Genomic DNA, 17,393 nt, shown 5'->3' on the forward strand with positions numbered 1-17,393 from the left:
CATGGTAACTTTTCTTGCAGTCCTCAGAGTTATTTTTAGTTCACCATTGTATTAAGGTATAATTTTTAGGGGTCTAATTTTTGTTGGGATTCTCTGGGATCCTTAATGTGGCAGAATCTGGGATTTGTCTACAGTCCCCTGAGCCCTGAAAGTTTACAAAACTAACCCAGTGAATATTTCCCACATTCTTTAAATTTTCTCAAAGAGAAAGCTTGTTTAACATTCTATAATATATATCTCTCTTGATACATGCCTTTACTTGTCTTTTGTCTAATACTCTTTACTTTTTAACAAGTTCATTCATATATTTAATAAGGTGTTTCAAATGTTAAATGACACTTTTAGCTGTTTTCAGTATAAGGGCCAGTCAGAATACTGGTCTGCCAACTTGCCAGGTACCAAAAATGCTACTCTGTCCTTCAATCCTTTTAATTACTACCATTAAAAAAACTGATACTTTGTCTTCTCCTTCTGGAAATCCAATTACATGTATATTAGATCACTTGATGTTATATCACAATTCTTGGATGATACTTCTTGGCATTTTTCCCCGTTCATTCTTCCTTCTCTTAGTGTTTCAGTTTGGATAATTTTTATTGACCTATATTCAAGTCCACTGATTCTTTCTTCAGCCTTGTCCAACCTACTGGTTAGTCCAAAAGAGAAATTTTTTATCTCTGATATTGTATTTTTTTATTTTAACATTTGCATTTGTTTTATAGTTTCCATCTCTCTTCTAAAATTCTCCTTCTTTTTGTATGGGTAGTCCATCTTCCCCACTAGATCTTTCACATATTTAATATGAAGCTTCCTCTCTGATAGTTTCAACTTCTGAGTTATCTCTTTGTCTGGTTCTCTTAATTGCTTTATCTCTTGGCAATGAGTTTATTTTTTTTTTCTTGCTTTTTTTTTTAGTGTGTCTTGTTATTTTTTATTGACTATTGGACATTATGTCAGGAAGAATAGTAGAGATTGTCACCAGAATGAATGGGGATCAATATTTTTGCTCTGTAGGACCCTGTGAATATTATTTAGCCTCTGTGAGCTTCAACCTTTTTATCAGCAAATTATGAATAAGCCCCAACTTCATGGAAATATTGTGTAAAATATACAAAACATAAATGTAAAATAGCATTGTTTATATAATGATAGACATCAGTGCTCATATTTAATAAGAATTAAATTATACATACTTGATTTTTTCCCCAAATGGGGACATCTTTTTTCCATGTTAATTTAAAACTTCCATATCTCATTTAAATAATTCACATAATATAATAATGTATAAATTAGAAAGCCACATGCCTCCATATATTCAATTAAGTTCATACTACAATTGAGTAATTCCCCTACTCCTTCAGCAAATAACATAAACCACAATAATTGATATTGTTATATTTAATGACCATAAATGAACACATAAAACCAGGGATCTTCCAAAGATTTATTCAGGGCATATTTTCAAAGTAGAAACAATATTTTTAGAAGGTAGTATAAAGAAATGTCCCCATTGTGATCCCTACTATATGTTGATTCTATGCGGTGGGGGATCATTCCTTACAGAAACAAAAAGTGTTGTGTTTTGAAGATGAATAGATGAAATTATTACTTGAAGAGGGTTTTCCAAAAGCTGCAGACCCAAGATTCCTGGCTAGAAAGGACTAAAGCGCTTTCTTATTGCTCTTTCTAGGACCTAGGCAGCATTTCTTCCAAATCTGCAACGACGTAAGAGACAACAGTCCAAATGGCAGCAGCAATATTCATCTGCTTTGGATCCATGACAGTCAGGGTGTCTCCATGGGAGTGGTGGAAGAAGAAATATTTATACAAATTATCAAGCAGACTGGCTCCTGGGAAGAAAAAAGGAAGAATTCTTAGTGGAGTACTTTGACAGACACTGCTAGCTACCTCTCCCTCTTCACTTTTGCAGCCTCCTATTATAGAGGCTGCAATAGCAAAATAATACTTTCCCAGGCTCCGTTGCAGCAAGAAATGGCCATGGGACGCCATCCTAACTATTCGGGTATGAGTGGCAGGCTAAAGTAGAGTTCTAGGAAAGCTTTTACTTTGCTGACAAACAGTCAGGAATATGCCCCTAATCCTACATTAATGGTAGATGAGAAGTTTGGAGCTGCATGGGGCAAAAAGCCCACACACTAAAAATGGCAGAGTGGAAAGACAGAAGGAGCCTGGATTTAGAAAATATTACTAACACACTGAACAAGCTCTGCACTGCCTGTTTCTGGACTTTCTGCTATGAGAGGAAAAATAAACTTTTATTTGTGTAAGTAACAGATACAAATGTCCTCATATTTATAAAAAGGACAGTATCCTTTTTGTACCTACATGACCGCAAATTATGTGCCTTTCTGATACAAAAAGCAGTGCTATTTTATTCAAGTTTCCCTTCTCAAATCATTCATTTATTTCTTGCAGTCACAAGTCACAAAATCCCCAGCAACCCCCAAGGGCACTAGCAGAAGTCTCTGCCCCACTTAAAACTTTTTCTCATTCAAGAGAGAAGATTTTCACTAGTTTCAGCTATGAATCAGAGCCTCATGGAAATTTCAGTCTCTTATTTATCCTCGAAAATGTACTGGGCACATCTTGTGGCTTCTACCTGTAGTTCTTTAACCTCTAGTAAGCTTGATTGATTAGTTGGTTAATTATTTTATTGTGAAATACACCATACAAATGTAAAATTGTAGAGAACATAAATGTATATTACAAAGGGTGACAATATAAAAATACACATATGTCCATAATTCAATGCAAGAAAGATACTACCAGTTTCTTTGAAACCCATATCATGACTCCCCCCAATTGTAGACCCTTTCCTCCCTCCAGAGGTACTCATTATCTTGTCCTACATGTTAGTCATTCTTGGCTTTTTTAAAAATAGTTTTATCATTTTATAGTTTACCACATATATGTACATAACTACATATATAACTATATATACAGTTTAATATTGCCTGCTTTTGAACTGTATTGTCTCTTATATGATCCATTTTTATGAATGTTCCATGTGTACTTGAATGTACTGTCACTGTTCTGTGTATGTCCATTAAATAAAACTTGTTAATTGTGTTCTTCAAACCTTTTTAACTCCTTAGTGATTTATTATCTATTTGATCTATCACTTTTGAGAGATGTGTGAAAATATTCCTCTATGATTTTGGATATTTTTTTTTCTTGTAGTTCCAGCAATTTCTTTTTTATATACTTCAAGGTTAGTCTATTAGGAACATGCAAATTTAGAATTATGTCTTCCTGGTAAATTGAAAATTCATCTGTAGTAATGCTTTTTGTCCTAAATTCTAGTTTTTCTTAATATTTAATATAGCCATAACCACTTTCTTTGGCAGAGTATTACACTAGTCTACTTTTTCCCATTATATTACCTGCAGTGTTCCTCTGTCTCTATGTTTTTAAAGGTTTCTCTTATGAATAGTTTAGAGTTGATTTTTTAAGATCTAGTCTAATAATCTTTGATTTTTAACTGGAGAGTATATTCCACTTTTGCAGAGTATAATTATTATTAAATTGTATTCATTTATACCATCTCAGTTTTTGCTTTCTCTTTATTCATTATGTTTTCTAGGTTTCTTTTTCCCCTTTCTTTCTTGCCTTCTCTGGGGTTGATTTTTTTCCCTTCTCTCATTCCTTTTTTTCTTCTAACTCTACTAGTTTGGAATTTATACACTTTATTTGAATTCTGCCAGTAAAGACCTTGGAAGTTACAGGTCACATACTTATCTTAATAAGTCTAAAGTTAATAACTATTTTATATAAGGACACTAGAAGCCCCAAGTTTTATACCTGTCCTAGATGCACTTGCTGCTTATTAAAACCCATGCTCTAGGCAAACAGGGTTAAGCAGACAAGTGCCAGGCTCCAGAGTGTTCCTACCTCTAAAGACTCTGACTCTTATTTCTCACCTCTGAGGAATTCTCTTATGTTGCCTCCTGCTAAGCCATGTATTATAAAAAACAATTATTATTTTACCCAATAATTAGTTTGGGGAAGGAGAGGGATGTTTCTTTGTGTTTCTGGTAATAACATTGCCAGAGCTTTCTCCCAATTCTCCACTTACAGTCCTGTAGATTGGACACTGTCACTGTTTTTGAGTGCTCTGATGCCTTAGGATGCCATCTAGATTTTCTCTAAGCCCAACTCAAATTTCAAAAACTTTGTACCCAGGTTTCCCCCTGTTTATCCCTCCAAGCCCCTTGCTCTGGGTTGGAGTACTTAGGAAGTCAACAGGCAGAAATGGCCATAGGTACCCCAAGTGAATAGAATATGTGAGCATTTTAGTTTGGTTGATGTCGGGGTAACTTGGGCTAATTATTGGCAGATAAAGTGGGCAACCAACTGCAGAAGGTCCTAAATGTAAGGCTGCAAATGAACTGAATGTAGTTCATAAATGTGAAGCTATGGATGGGCAGTGGACAGGAAGTGACTGGAGCTGCACCTTAGGGAGATGCTCCAGAAAAATGTGGTGAAGGAGTTGTGTGAACAACCACGGAGGTGCGGAGACAGCTGGGGAAAAGGTATAGTTTAGGGGAGAGGTGACAGGGCCCAGGGCCAGATGATGACATCTCATCCACTGGAATTCTCTGGAAGGCATGTAGATAAAGATAACAACACTTCTCAGTGGAAAGGTCAGAAGTCCATTTTAAAACCAGAGGATTCTTTATGCCATGAGTTCACAGCACACCCAGGAGAGACAAATCTGTGCGTTTACTCTGGTAGTAGCTGGAAGCATTTTAACAGAAACTGTGACATTTTTAGAATTAGTTGAAGCTGGTGGGGAGTACATGCTTTCTGGACTCCAGAGAGCATCAGGTGAATGTCAAATTCATGCACAACTTAAGGACAGAGTCAAGAAGTTCAAAGAACGGAAGTCACTAAGGTAGCTGGAGGGTGCATTAGAACTGCAGAAGTCAGGAAACAAGAAGGGACATTTAAGTCCAGCAGACAGAGTATGCCTTACTCAGGGCTGTTTTCCTCCCATACAGAGCTTCTTAAAGACACCGCGTGGTGGTTGACAGGAAAAGGCTCCAAATTCCATATTGAAAAAATAGAGGCATGAAATATTTGTGCATGCCCTCTTCAGGCTTCCAAAATTCCCTTTCTGTCTCAGACTGAAAGATTTTGGCCGCCTTCCTTTAGAACTAGTGACTTAAGGAAGGCATTTCCTCAGATATTATCTAAGTTCCCACGAGAATTCTACAAAACTAAAACGACTCCAGAAACTCCTATGTCACCAGTGAGAATACTGATAACCACAGGAGATACCAGGGTGGGCCTGCCTGCCGGCTGCCCTGCAGCTCTGTCTGCAATTCCAAGGAGACATTTTATCAGTGACAGCTACTGATCTATTATAAAAGACCAGCACTGAGGGAGAGCCTGTATTTCAATTTCTGAGAGCACCTGACATGCAGGGTGGGGGGAATGTTAACTATCCCTGGGAATAAATTGCATAGTATATCTTTTGACAGGTATATGAGCTCTGAAGAGGGAATCATCAAATGCTTTTTAGAAATAGAAAGCTGGTAGAGTAGAAGGAGCCTGCTCTGAAGGCCAATATTCTCCCCTAGAAACAAACTACAGCATTATTAGGGCAGTTTATGGTTAGGAAATAATTTCCAAGGGAGGTTTGGAATTTAAGGATAGAAAGACATATCCTTCAGCATGTCAGCCAAGGAGAAGTTGGACCTAGGCAGAAAGACACAGCTGAGAGAATATGGGGTTTAGAGGCAGGTAGGGCTGGATTCACATTCAAACTCTTCTGCCTAAAAACTGGGTGACTTTGGAAGAATCATGTAAGGACATTCAACTTTAGTTTCCTCAATCATGAAATAGGACTAATGATACCCCACTTCCAAATTGCTTGTGAGGATTAGTAGGTACTCAACTAGTTTATTAATAGGTACTCAACTAGTTTATTATAGCTGATACATCCACAAGGATGACCCAATATATTATATATCGATGACATCATGATCAATTAATTATGACTTGGAGGATTTACAATTCCAATTTAATAAATCAAAGTTCTGATGATTGTTCTTAAAGATGGAAAAGTTGAACTGTGAGGTGTATTCTATTAATATATGACTCTGCCTTGATCCTGGTTTGGATTACTTCTTCTTCTCCTCCTCCTCCCCTTGTTGCTGCTTCCTCTCTCTCTATGAATCTTTTTGGTAAGCACTCATCTCGCAGGAAATATTTCCCGGCTATGTGACTGGGTGAAGACTATCCAATTAATATTGTAAGAAATACCCAAGCTGCCTCATAGTGTTCACAGCCGATTTCAGTCTTCACGGGGAGATCTTAGTAATGACTGTGGTCTGTGCACGATATTGGAACAAGGCTGAATACCTGCTAATTCCTGAAGAGATGGGTGGGCCCATATACAGAGATTCTCATAGCCCCTCTTACTGTACGCTGACTCTCATTCGTATGGAATCAGTGGGGTTTCATGTACACAAATTAAGCAATTTGTGTTATGAGAGGTTTTTGAAAGACATTTGAAAGCTTTGAAAGTTTAAATTCAAGTCTGTTATTTTAGTGCATATACTGGCTGCTACAATGCTGCATGAAGGATGCACTCACAGGCAAGCAGCTGTGGAAAATCCATTTCTCCTTTATAAACACATCTTGAACAGTCTGGTCTGGGATATGCAATTTAATTGCAATGGAATGTATTACAGACATTCCCCTGATCATAATAATTATGGGGTTAGAGAAGAATGTTTTGGTCTTAATGTATTTCCTGAAAGAAAACTTAGTCCCTCCAGAATACTTAAACTGCTAAAAATACATTTAAAGTTTAATTAAAATTATTATTTTTCAGCAATATTATCAAATGAAAAAATGTTATTACCAAAACAATTAGAAAATCAATTCATGCAATTTGCAGACATTTAATCTCTCTTTTCAAGGGGGCAGTTTAATCGGTACTGTATTAAATCTTATTGAAAATTAGAGTCAGAAGCAGTTAATTAATAGCTTCCTGATCCACAGCTCCCCAGAAGAAAAACCATCTCATAAGGGTGGGGGGAAAGGAAAAGAAAACAAATGACAGGACAGGACAGGAAAAAAAAAGGAAATTAAAAAATCCCCGATCAAAACTCCATGGAATGCATTATAATTTTAGTTTCTAGACTCTCAATCTACCCAAGAATCTCCAAGCTTGTGCTAAAAAGTTTCAGGTGTGCCACTAAGCCCCTGCATCTTCTATCTCTTTGGAAAACTCAGATTGGCCACTTGAGGTAATTTTGACCACATAGCTTAGGTCAACACCAACACACCAGGTAGACCTCCAGGCAGGGCACCTAAACTGTGTGATAATGCATCATCTTTTCATAAAGTTGAAAAATATATGGCAGCAATCACTAAGACTAGTAACTCTGTACTACATGAATATGGTACTACAGACTCTCTCTATAGGGGAATAATAAGACAAATAGCTACTGTTTGTTGAGTGTTTCCTGTGGCTCTAGGGCTTTTTAAAGATTATTTCATTAATTGACCCCATGAGGGAGGGATCTTCATGTGTCATTAACAGATGGAAAATAGATTTAAGTAGCTTGTCTAAAGTCATAGAGTAGTAAGTGGTAGAGACAGGATTGAAACCTAGGTGTCCCTGACTTAAAATCCATGCCGGGTACCTTTTCCCACTGCCCTCTCCCAGGAAATCTACTTTTTCCCCAGGGGAAACTATTTGTGTGATTTGCTTCATTTGCTGCTCTGGTCACCCGCACTGCTATCTCATCACAAGGGGATGGAAATTCTGGTTGGAAGCATCCTGGACCATGAAACAGAGTAAGCCTGAAATTACTTCATACAGTGGGCCCAGGCAGCCCAGGACCGATTAGGAGATGAACGACAGAGCCCTAACTGACACCCTGCAGGCCTGCCAGTCCTCCAGGGATTTCCCAACCATTCTATTCTATCTAAAGCCCATCACTCTGGCTGGTCACTCATGATCTCCCTTATCCTACTTTTTCTTCCTTTTTCTAGCACTCTCTACTACCCAAAACTGTATTATTCTTGTAATGGCTTTTTTATTGCCTATTTGTTCCACTAGGATGTAAGCTCCTTAAGAGCAGGGACTTTGTCTTTTTCACCTCAATCCTCAATTCCTGGCATATAGTAGATGCTTAATAGATATCTTGAATCACTGAATGGACAAATGGATGAATACTTAAATGTCTAGTGGGACAAAAAGCAGAGATAAATATTGACTTCTTCCTCTCTCTCTATAGAAAATTATGGTAAATAAATCCTGCTTTCTGGGGATTCTGCTCTTGGCTTCTGCCTTGGGGAATGACAAGTCAGTGCTCCTTACCAAAATCATGTACATACATATTTACAAATATAAGCTGAGATCAAACACTCTATTATGTATTACTCAATATGTTTTTATACCTTTTACCACTGTTATAAAAATTATTCATAAATTGAAAATAAGGCAAAAAGGTAGGCAGCAAATTCTTTCAATGTCATTCAGGGCCAAGTCCACCCAAAGATTATTTAGGAGAATGTACTTATTTTGACTCACTGCTTACTATTGATTAAAGTTCCCAGATTTAGTGAAGTTACCTGTTAACTTATAGATGTCCAGAAGGGATCACAATAATGAACAAATAATCCCAAAGGTTATAGTTTATTGGCCTCTAAGACATTAACTAGTTTTTATTTAACCCAGCAATTTTATCCTAATATTTATTACATTGCATAGACTTAGTGTCTCAAATGCTCTTTGAATTGGTGTTAATATCTTATTGATTCCCTGGTTAATTAATGAATTGAGTAAAATCTTTGACATGTGTTCCTTGTATATTTGCATGAGAGTCATCATTTTACCTCCTAGAAAATTTTACTTTTGATGTCAAAGTGAATAGCCTAGCCCACCATAAAACACCTCTGGGGGCCATTGTCAGAAGTAGAATTACAGGCTGGACAGACCAAGAGTCTGAACTGAAATGGACTTTATTTCATTTCTGGATACCATGGTGTCAAGGTCACACAAGAAGCTATACCATCGATAATAAGGGACAAACATATAAGAAATTTTTACAACTAAAACCAAATTCTATCTGAAATTGTACATTAAAATAGAATAAAAGGCTAATTTCTAATGAATAATATATATCATATTCAGAAAAATGAGGATGGTGTTATGTATATGCTTTAGAGGCAGCTCAGGCCAATGAAGAAAATTGATCTGGGTGTGAGAGACTCTAGATTCCTTTCTAGTTTCCATATTTGCTTATGTGTCAGAACATGGATTTATCCAAAATAAACGTGTCTATGCTTTTGTGTAAAGTAGTTGGTTAAAGAAAGGTGACAAACTGTGTGGCTAATGCTCCATATTAGTGAGGTTTCCCCCAAAATCAGGTCCCAAGGAAACTACTACAAGGACTGAAACATGGTGAATAAGCCTTGCTTCAAACCATAATTCTTGAAGATGGAACAAAGTTAGATGTTGACAATAGTGAAAAATGAGGTGAATGTTAGCTCAATATTCTAATATGTTTTCATTTTACTTATGCAAACAGGCTTTTCCTTCTTGGTCACCTGGCAGTTTACTATTTGGCAGGTAAAGTCCCCTTTAACTGACTGATGAAAGGATGCACTTTTTTTTTTTTTTACGCCAAATCTTCTAAAACATAACCTACTAAAAATTATTATATAGTGAGAGAATGAATGAGCTAAACATGAAAAACTTTGCAAATTCTAAAACAAAGGAAAGCAAATGTGTAAGAAGAATCCTGGGAAATAAATATGCTTTTAATGCAAATCCATTTCACTTAAAGTAAAACATTGGTTCAAGGAATAGCCATTAAATGCCAATGCCCATGGAAAGACCCTGGCCCACAGCAGTCGATTTATAGGAAATCTACAAGGCTGAGAGGCAAATTTAACATTTAAATGTAGCTAAATTCCCAGTGCTCTTTATGGTTGACCCTCATTAATGTAATTGTTAGGATGATCCTTGTAATGAAAAAACAGTGATTCTTCTTAGTAGCCACCCAAAACATAATTATAGTACATTTAATTAAATGCTTCTTTGGTGAAATAAACTGCAATTTGTACATTTCTATGTGTTCTTTGAAAAAAAGTTTGATGATGACAAAAGAAGCTAATGCTATTTTGTGGGCTAACATGTCATTAGCTGTTCCATCATTCATATTCAAACTCCAGGATTATGGGGCAAGGTAAACGATGCTTGAGATTTGCTGCTACACATCCTGAAACAGTTTTCAGTGAAGGGTTTATAAATAACACCAGTAGTCCTGCTGTTTCACCCCCCGAGTAATTTTTCTCTAAAGCCTTTAGAATTCTTGACAAAAGGTGGAAAGGAAAGTGCGCTGTCCTTCGCTAACTAATTATACTGGTAAGAAGGTCTCATGATGGACGATATGGAACATGAAGCATGAATTATTTCTTACTTAATTTCATACAGTGGAGAAATAATCTTCTAGCTGCTGTAAATAGGTTAAATGACTACTCAAAATCATCACTGTTACATTTACAACCTATTAACTTTTCCTCATTGCTGCATATATAGCAAGGCAGCCATTAGCAATTCTTTCAAACATTGCTTGCATATAAGCCTTCTGGGAAGGGCACCATATTCATTCAACTTACATCTTTTGCGCTCCTACTAAGTGCCAAGTACCTTGCTAAGCCCTGGGGAAATAGTGGTGGGCATAATTTACCAGGTGCCTGCTCTCATGGAACTTTCAATCAAAACAAAAGAGCACATCTAAAAACTGCTTGAGAGTCCACAGATGAAGCTTAAGAAAAGAAATCCTCATTTTCCCTAAGTTCCTGATTTTAATGCAGTAGAGATTGTTTAAGGGTATGTTACCAGACTGTTTCACTATGAGCATGGTATAGAGATTGAGAAATAGCCTTCCTACTTTTTGCCTCTGGCGTGAATGACATATAGTTTAATGATGAAACATGTAACAAAATCATAACCATAATCATAGTCAGGATTTACTAAGTACTTTCGATGAGCCATGGCCTGTACTAAACACTTACAGGCATTATGTTATCAAAGCCTCACAATGATTTTATAATTATTATTATCCTCATTTTGCAGATGAGCAAACTTTGGCTTAAAGGTAATAATGATGATTATAAGCAAAGGGGTCTGGTCAGAGGATCTGCAGACCTTTTTACCTTGTGCTGAATCACATCCCCTCATGTTAAGGACGAAGGCCACAGAAGCAGGGAGTCAGAGGACAACTGCCATCCTCAGATGGCCCATGCCTACACCACCACCCACCTTTCCTCTCCAGGAAACTTCTCACATGCACCTGCACTCTTTTAAATACCTTGTATTCGATTTTATGTCTGACTTGTACATTTCCAAAATTATATCCTTCCCTAGCTTCTAATTCAATCCCATATCCCTGGAAACCGACATCTAGCCCACTCTGCTGGTTTAGGGGTGAATCCCACTTTGCCTATGGTCAGCGAATTGTCAGAATGGCTGCTGTCCCCCCTAATATTTAGGATCATTTCTTTCTGTGGAGAAATGCCTCATACCCTTGGAAGCGTTCTTTTCTCACAAATCAGGGCTGGCAGAGAACTTCTCTAGTGCAGCCATGATTTAATGTTTGAATCACTTTATAACATCCCTAATATATATGGCTGTTCAGCCTTTTCTTTAACACGTCTGCTGACAAGGGAACTTGGTGCTTTCCACAGTAGCCCATCCCAGTTGCTCTCCAGGAATGCATTCATTCAGCATAACTATGTTCATAAAATGAGCTGAGGGGAAAGTTTTAAGCAAAGGACTATGATAGTTGTGTCAAGTCCCCACCCTTGAGGAGGCCCAAATAGGGGAGCTAGGACTTATACACCAAGAGCAAGACAGTTTGGTAAGACTTCAGGGGACAGAAAGGTCAATTCCAAATGTGATGCCCAATCAGATCAAGAAAACCCATGCTAAATTCCTAATTCTCTGATTGACCAGAGGAATTCATAGTACTGCAAAACCCTGGGAAAGAGCTAGATAACAGTAGCGCTAATATTGTTGATTTCCTTATTAACAAAATAATTAGCTTCTTTTTATACAAAATTTGCATACAATAAAAATATCCATTTTAAGTGTACATTCAACAAATTTTGACAAATGACACCTGTGTAACTATCACAGCAATCAAGATGTAGAATATTCCATCATTTCTAAAAGTTCCCTCATGGCCCTTTTCAGTCCATTCCTTCCCACCCCAGCCTCAGACAACCATTGGTTTGCTTCCTGTAAGTATTGATTACATTTGCCTTTCCTAGACTTTCATGTGAATGCAATAATACAGTATGTGATTGTGATCTTTTGTTTGGCTTCTTTTGCTCAGCATAATGATTTCAGAATTCATCCATATTGTTGCATAATTTGTTAGGCTTTTTTCTTTTTTTTCTTTTGGACATTTTACTGAGTGTGTAGCAATGTCTCATCTCAGTATAAACTAAAAATAAAATCCTAAATCCCCACTGACTGAATAGAACCCCTCTTGGCCAAGGGAACCTTAAAAGTGAGTTCCTGGCCATGATTGGAAGGAAGGTCAGACATGCCTTGTTATATCCTCTCCCTTTTGGTGTTTAGACACAATTGACCAAACAGATGTTAAAATAGAGATCACAAGACTGACAAAACATAATCTTTGTGGCAATAAGATACTAAATTTATAAACAAGACCTAAGGCCATGCAAGGAAAGGATTAAGTTATATCTTACAATCTCTAAAATCTAGTTAAATAGGTCTTTTTATGCTTGCATGGTGTCGCAAGATAGATAACACACCCCCTTATCTTAACTTAGGCATTCCTTCCTACTGACAGCAAATTTTCAGACAAAGTCTAACTCTCTCAACCAATTGCCAGTGAATGAATTTACAAATCCATCTATGACTTGTAAGTTCCCACTTCAAGATATACCACCTTTTCAGGCAGAACCAATGTACATGTTCACTGTATTGATTTATGATTGTACCTGCAATTCCTGTGTCCCTGAAATGTATAAAATCAAACTGTAACCCAACTACCTAGGGACCACTTTCTCAGGAACTTCCTAGGCTAGGGTCAGTCATATTGGCTCAGAAAGAACCTCCTTAAATTATTTTACAGCGTTTGTTTTTTTCCATTAACATTGGTTTTAATTTGTATTTCAATGATGACTAAAGCACCTTTTCATGTACTTATTGGGCATTAATGTATCTTCTTTGTGAAGTGTTTGTTAAAATATTTTATCCATTTTTCTTGAGTTGTCTCTTTCTGAGTTGGAAGAGTTGTCAGATATATGTATTGTGAGTATTTTCTTATCTGTGGCTTGCCTTTCATCTTCTTTTTTGTGGGGGATAATATCTTTTAATATTATTTCAAAATATCACGGGGGTACAAATGTTTTTGGTTATATGGATCACTTTTGTTATGCTTCAGTCAGGGTTATAAGTGTGCCCATCACCCAGATAGTCTTCAGTGTACCCATTAGGTAGGTTTTTCCCATCTCCTCCCCCACAACCCCCTTGCTTGATTTTCACTGAGTTTTACTTCTTGCCATGCACATTTGTGCTCATTGGTTAGTTCTAATTTAATAGTGAGTGCATGTGGTATTTATTTTTAGATTGTTTAGATACTTCCCTTAGGATAACGGTCTCCAGTTTCATCCAAATTGTTACAAAAGGCCTTAAATCATCCTTCTTCATGGCTGAGTGGTATTTCATAGTATACATATACTACATTTTGTTAATCCACTCATGAATTGATGGACTCTTGGGTTGCACATCTTTGCAATTGTGAATTGTGCTGCAATAAACATTTGAGTGAAAGTGTCTTTTTGATGAAATGACTTATTTTTCTGTGGGTAAATACCCAATAGTGGGATTACTGGATTGAATGGCAAGTCAACTTGTAGTTCGTTGAGGAATTGCCATACTGTTTTCCATAGAGGTTGTACTAATTTGCAGTCCCACCAACGGTATATAAGCATTCCTTTCTTTCTGCATCCATGCTAGCATCTATTGTTATTGGACTTTTAAAATAAAAGCCATTCAAACTGGGGTAAGGTGATATCTCATTGTAGTTTTAATTTGCATTTCCCTGATGATTAGTGATGTTGAGCACTTTTTCGTATGTTTATTGGCCATTTGTCTATCTTCTTTTGAAAAGCTTCTGTTCATGTTTTTTTGCCCACTTTTTAATGAGGTTGTTTGTTTATTTCTTGCTGATTTTTGATTCTTACTTGAGTTTTTGGTAGATTCTGATTATTAGCCCTTTATTGGACATATAGCTTGAGAATATTTTCTCCCATTCTGTAGGTTGTCTATTTGTTCTGTTGATTATTTCCTTAGTGCGCAGAAACTTTTTAATTTAATCAAGTCCCATTTATCCATTTTTGTTGCTTCCATGATTGCCATTCCCAAAGTTAATCTACTTCATAAATTCTTTGTCTAAGCTGATATCTAAAGTGTTCTTCTGTGGTATCAATTATCATATCTCCTTTTTCATTTCTGATTGAGATTATTTGGGTTCTTTTTCTTCTATTTATGGTTAATCTAGCAAGAGGCCTATCAATTTCATTTATCTTTTCAAAGAATCAACTTTTTGTTTCACTGATCCTTTGTATTGAAGTCCCCATCAATTATGATGCTGCTATATATCTCTTTGCTTTATGAATCTGGGTGCTCCTGTGTTAGGTGCATAAATATTTAGGATTGTTATGTCTTCTTGTTCAGTTGCTCCCTTCACCATTATATAATGGCCATCTTTGTCTTTCTTTACCATTGTTGATTTAAAGTCAGTTTTATCTGATATAAGATTTGCTCTGCCTGCTTTATTTTGGTTTACATTTGCATGGAATACTTTTTCCAACCCTTCACCTTGAATCTGTATGAGTCCTTGTGGGTTAGATGCATTTCCTGGAGCCAGCAGATACTTAGGTTGTATTTTTTTCACCCTTTCAGCTACCCTTGTCTGTTGAGTGGGGTTCTGAGTAGTTCCTGCAGGGCAGGCCTGATCTTGACAAATTCCTTCAGTGTTTGCTTGTCTGGAAAAGCCTTTATTTCTCCTCCATATATTAAACTTAGTTTTGCAGGATACAAAATTCTAGGCTGGCAGTTGTTCTGTTTAAGAAGACTGAAGATGAGGCCTCAATCCCTTTTGGTTTGTAAGGTCTCAGTTGAGAAGTCTATAGTTAACCTGATGGGTTTTCTTTTGTAAGTTACTTTCTGTTTTCACCTCATGGCTTGCAGGAGTTCCTCCTTCATGCTGACTTTGGCCAATCTGATGACTATGTGTCTTGGCGATTGCCTCTTTGCAATGAATCTCCCAGGTGTTTGTTGGGCTTCTTGTACATGGATGTCTAAATCTCTAGCAAGACCAGGGAAGTTTTCCTCAATTATTTCCTAAAATAGGTTTTCCAGCCCTTGTCTGGTGTCTTCTTCACCCTCAGGGATGCCTAGGATTCTTATGTTTGGCCATTTTACATAATCCCATATTTCTTGTAGTCTTTGTTCATTCCTCTTAATTCTCTGTCTTTATTTTTGACTAACTTTTAATTGGAAAGAGTTGTCTTCAAGCTCTGAGATTCTTTCTTTCTTCTGCCTGGTCTAGTATAGTCTTAAAACTTTCCACTGTGTTTTGTATTTCCTTAAGTGAATTTTTCATTTCCAGAAGTTCTAATTTTTTTTAAATATGTCAATCCTTTTAGTGAATTTTTCATTCATTTCCTGAATTTTCTTTTTCTGGATTCTTTGAGTTGGTTTTCCATTTTCTCTTGGATTTCACTGAGCTTCCTTATAATCCACACTTCGAATTCTTTATCTGTCATTTCAAGATTTTCATTTTGGTTGGTATCCATTGCTAGAGAGCTGGTGTTCCCTTTTGGGGGTGTCCTTTCACTCTGTTTTTTCATACTTCTGGAGTTCTTTCACTGACTCTTTCTCATCTGGGGCAGCTGTCACTTCTTATTTTTGGATTTTATTTTGTTTAGATGGGGCTCGTTTCTGCCACCCCGTTACTTGTCACTTATAAGGGTGTGTCTGCAGCATATGTTGGGTAAGAACCTCTGGCTTTGCCTGTGGGTGCTTTGATGGCAATCTAGGTTCTCACTGGATGCCTTGGTTATAGATATCCTTAGTGTGGTGGTTTTCTCAGTTGCTAGTTATTTGCAGGCTGTAGCAGTGGTGGGCTATGTGTGTGGGCAGATTCTCTTTGTCTCTTTGATGAGGGAGGACAGAGGTCTTTGAAATTCTTTCTCTTTCCCCAGCCCCATGGTCTTTTTAACAGTGTGAATTGTACTGGCACACTCAGTTTAATCTCTGAGACAGTAGTTGATGCTTGTGGGTAAGAATCAACCACACTCTATATTATTGAGTCAGTAAATGCTGTAAAAGTCTGTGAAAATAGACCTCCCTCTCAGTCGGTGGTGCTTGCTGGAAGGAACAAGCTGCAGTGTTGTTTTTGAGACCTGTGACCAGCTCTAGCTCATTAGGAGAAGCACTTGAATGCCCCAGGTAGATGCTGGGGACCTGGGACTTCCAGGTGAGTCCTTATTCTCTGCCACAGCAGAGGAAGGTTGAGGAGTGAGGCTGGGTGGAGCAGGATTGGGTGACATTATCCTCAGGCTCCACAAAAGATGGTAAGGTAGCTATTTCAGCAAGGGTCAAAGGTCTGCTCCCAGTTTTGGGGGGAAGTGGCCAGGGAGAGGCTGAAGTGGCCCCAACCAGCCAGAAAGTCTGTCTGTGGAGGAGGGGCTGTCTGAGATTCACCATCTGACTGTCAGGAGCGGGTGTCATTCTTCTCCCCACTCCTCTGTTCCATGGTCTCCCTCCGGCGTCTGTCAGCAGGCAGGAGCTCATCTAGCTGAGCTCTTCCACAATGGCACTGCAGGTTGGGAGCTTCCCATCCTGGGCTGAGAGCACAGCATGCCCATGGGGAGAGGGGTGCTCCATGAGTGTGCTGTGGTTGGGACCCACACTGCACTGTCTTTTCAGTTCTGCCCATGTGGGCTCCCTTGCCTCCTGACATTAGTTCACAAATCTCCCCTCTGTGTCCCCGAGCAACATGATTCAGTCCTGGGGGTATGGGATCTAGCCTACAGACCTGTCCCTGGGTCCCCAAAGATCAATGCCTGACTATGCCAGGGAAAAGCATGCTGATACCAAGTTGCCTATGGGGTGCTCATGCAGGTTTGATGTCCCTCCACTTTGGGGTATGCCCTTCCCTGATGGAGCAGCTAAGCAAGCAGCACCGGGGAGGGCTGGTGACCAGGGAGCTCACAGTCTGAGCATCCCTTTATCCTCTGCAGGTCTTTAAGAGGAAAGGTTTGAGCCCCTCTGTCTGTGGAAGCCTGGTGTGGTATATGCA

At 38.0% G+C, this 17,393-nt stretch overlaps 1 protein-coding gene across 1 annotated transcript in view; it reads right to left on the minus strand.

The window, feature by feature from the left end:
* Window positions 1-1,430: 1,430 nt before the first annotated feature.
* CPQ (carboxypeptidase Q) overlaps window positions 1,431-17,393 on the minus strand; it is a 434,372-nt gene continuing 418,409 nt past the window's right edge. The window contains exon 8 of the mRNA XM_045560416.1: window positions 1,431-1,850. Within this exon, the coding sequence (XP_045416372.1) occupies window positions 1,687-1,850 (164 nt within the window). The 3' untranslated portion in view covers window positions 1,431-1,686. The remainder of the gene's footprint in view (window positions 1,851-17,393) is intronic.

The sequence above is a fragment of the Lemur catta genome, chromosome 9, assembly GCF_020740605.2.
Source record: "Lemur catta isolate mLemCat1 chromosome 9, mLemCat1.pri, whole genome shotgun sequence".
In the NCBI taxonomy this organism is placed as follows: domain Eukaryota; kingdom Metazoa; phylum Chordata; class Mammalia; order Primates; family Lemuridae; genus Lemur; species Lemur catta.